This window comes from Verticillium alfalfae, genomic scaffold, assembly GCF_000150825.1.
Source record: "Verticillium alfalfae VaMs.102 supercont1.3 genomic scaffold, whole genome shotgun sequence".
In the NCBI taxonomy this organism is placed as follows: domain Eukaryota; kingdom Fungi; phylum Ascomycota; class Sordariomycetes; order Glomerellales; family Plectosphaerellaceae; genus Verticillium; species Verticillium alfalfae.
The window spans coordinates 1,721,377-1,724,268 of record NW_003315036.1 but is presented as its reverse complement, the minus strand read 5'-3'; the positions used below and the strand labels follow the sequence as shown (position 1 = coordinate 1,724,268).

Sequence of the window (2,892 nt, the reverse complement as noted above, 5' to 3'; positions counted from 1 at the left end):
CCATTTTCGCGGCGGCGCAGTTCGTCGCGTGGTCGGCTCGGCGGCGCTCACGGGCAAGATTGTGTTTAAGGGCGGGCTGAGGCGCAAGGCGGCGCCGGGACCCGTGCCTGCGGCTTCGGGGCTCGCGCCGCCGCCGCCGGTGAAGCAGGAGGCTTATGCGTAAACGTTGGTGGGGTGGACGGCAGAAGACGCGATGAACGGTGGGGTGGTGGGCTATGTGTCGGGACGTAAGCTCGCTGTGACGGTGAATCTGCTCAGAATGCGGGCGGTAGTGCGACTGCCGCCGGCGATGATTAGCGCTCGTAGGTGTCGTCCAAAACAGGCGTTCAGTTAGTCCGCGAATTGGATCATCGTAATGCATCTGGTCTGTGTTGGGTGGACGTATCATGCAGTCAGATGAGGGACTAGTGATGGCGATAATGATGATGCATTATGATGAATTGGTTGGAAAGGATAATGAACCCCTGCTCGTCAGGGTGTGTGTAGTTTGCTGTGCGTTCACCCATCATTCATTTGCAGCAGCTCGCCCTCTTCTGGTGTGTACATGGTAGGTCCCAACTGTTTCCTCACCAAGCGAAACTACCCCTCCATTCCCCACCAAACCCTGTTGGGTGCCCCTGCTTATGCCCCTCCTTTTTTTTTTCTTATGGCTGGGGCTTTTTGGTCAATCAGGTAGGCAGCTTGGGAGGTACCTATGCAGGTAGGTAGTACCCTTTGCGCAACGATGGCAGGCACAGAGGGCACGTTCTTGCTGGCCCAGATCTGGTGTATTCGTGAGGCAAGCACGATGGCGCCTTGTCATATCCCGAGGCCTCTTCTGCCTCTGCTCTCGCACGCCCATATGCCCATATGCCCATGCCGCTGAGCCTAATCCTGAGTGGCTTCTCTTACACCTTCAAATCCCGAAATGGACCATCGTGGCCCGCCAGCGCGGAATGTCGCCTGTCACGACCTTCTTCAAAGGAGCTATGGCATTTTCGCGTCGATGGCGTGCTCTGCGCCAACCCCACACCGTTTCCTATATCGGACTCTAAACGCGTTGGGCTGGACCCCGACTCGCCCACTCGCCCGCTCACCCGCGTCGCCAGGCCTCAGAAAGACATGCGATCACCGCCCCCGTGGCTCAAGCCATCGGGTAATCTGTGCCTGTGCCTGTGCTGCAGCACCTCGTCACTCCACGGAGAGGTGGGGGGAGGAGCTAAATGCTGAGCTGCGTTTCCTATCCGACAGGCCTAGCGGCCGCGGGGGCTGGCTTTCTCACTGCTGGGCCCCCCTCGATGGCATCATGTCCTCACCAAAACCCGAGCACCTCCCCTCCTCTCGGCTGACCGGACTGGCCTCTGCTCCTCACCTCTCTCGCTCTCCAGCCTGTGACGCTTACCTCTTTACAAGCAGTCTTCTTTCTCGCGACGTCTACAGGGACCGATCGTGAACTTCGCCGCATCTCTCTCTCTCTCTCTCTTTTACACACTTTCACCCCATACTTTCGCAACGCTGTAGCCATGGCCGACGAGGCGCCCAAGAACTTCGAGACGCTGCAGCTGCACGCTGGGTACGTCGCGATGGCCTACTGGCCCCATTGTGTTGGTGCCTCGCAAAGAACCACCTGAACTGACCTCGAATGAAGCCAGGAGCCTGACCCGACCACCAAGTCGCGTGCTGTCCCCATCTATGCCACCACGAGCTTCGTCTTCGATGATTCGGCCCACGGTGCTAGGCTTTTTGGCCTCAAGGAGTTTGGCAACATCTACAGCCGCATCGGAAACGTGAGTCGCTCCGTCAAGCATCAGCTTTCAAGGGCGCACCAACTAACGCGCCCTCCTCACAGCCTACTGTCGACGTCTTCGAGAAGCGCATTGCCGCCCTCGAGGGTGGTGTCGCTGCCGTAGCCACGTCTTCCGGTCAGTCTGCGCAGTTCATCGCTATCAATGCCCTCGCCCACGCCGGTGACAACATTGTCTCCACATCCCTGCTGTACGGTGGCACCTACAACCAGTTCAAGGTCTTCCTTCCCCGCCTCGGAATCACGACCAAGTTCGCCGACGGCGACAAGGTCGAGGACATTGAGGCTCTGATCGACGACAAGACCAAGGCCGTCTACGTTGAGAGCATTGGCAACCCCAAGTACAACGTCCCCGACCTCGAGGCCATTGCCAAGGTCGCCCACGCCAAGGGTGTGCCCGTCATCGTAGGTTGTCCCAGTAGCCATTGCATCTCTGTGCGACCGCTAACATTCCCCAGGTCGACAACACCTTCGGTGCCGGAGCTACTTCATCCGCCCCATCGAGCACGGCGCCGACATTGTCGTCCATTCCGCCACCAAGTGGATCGGTGGTCACGGCACTACCGTCGCCGGTGTCATTGTCGACAGCGGCAAGTTCAACTGGGGCGAGCACGCCGAGCGCTTTCCTCAGTTCGTCGAGCCCTCCGAGGGCTACCACGCCCTCAAGTTCTGGGAGACCTTTGCCCCATCAGCTTTGCCATCCGCGCCCGCGTTGAGATCTTGCGCGACCTCGGCGACACTCTCAACCCCTTCGCCGCCCAGCAGCTCCTCATCGGGTATTGAGACCCTGTCGCTGCGTGCCGAGCGCCACGCCTCGAACGCCCTGGCCCTCGCCAAGTATCTCGAGAACAGCAGCTACGTCAACTGGGTCTCTTACCCTGGTCTCGAGAGCCACCCCTACCACGAGACAGCCAAGAAGTACCTCAAGCGTGGCTTCGGTGGTGTGCTGAGCTTCGGTGTCAAGGGCGGCGGTGCTGCTGGCTCCCAAGTCGTCGACAACTTCAAACTGATTTCCAACCTGGCCAACGTTGGCGATTACAAGACGCTCGCTATCCAGTACGTTGCATATTCGCCACTTATAGATCTCCAAGCTAACAATTTCTAGCCCC

At 59.1% G+C, this 2,892-nt stretch overlaps 1 protein-coding gene across 1 annotated transcript in view; it reads left to right on the top strand.

The window, feature by feature from the left end:
* Positions 1–1,502: 1,502 nt before the first annotated feature.
* The window catches only part of VDBG_03027 (O-acetylhomoserine (thiol)-lyase), a gene marked incomplete at both ends in the record, with an annotated part of 1,696 nt that continues 306 nt past the window's right edge, over positions 1,503–2,892 (top strand). Inside the window, 4 exons of the mRNA XM_003006842.1 lie at positions 1,503–1,552; positions 1,628–1,766; positions 1,829–2,174; positions 2,242–2,839. Of these exons, the coding sequence (XP_003006888.1) occupies positions 1,503–1,552; positions 1,628–1,766; positions 1,829–2,174; positions 2,242–2,839 (1,133 nt within the window). The remainder of the gene's footprint in view (positions 1,553–1,627; positions 1,767–1,828; positions 2,175–2,241; positions 2,840–2,892) is intronic.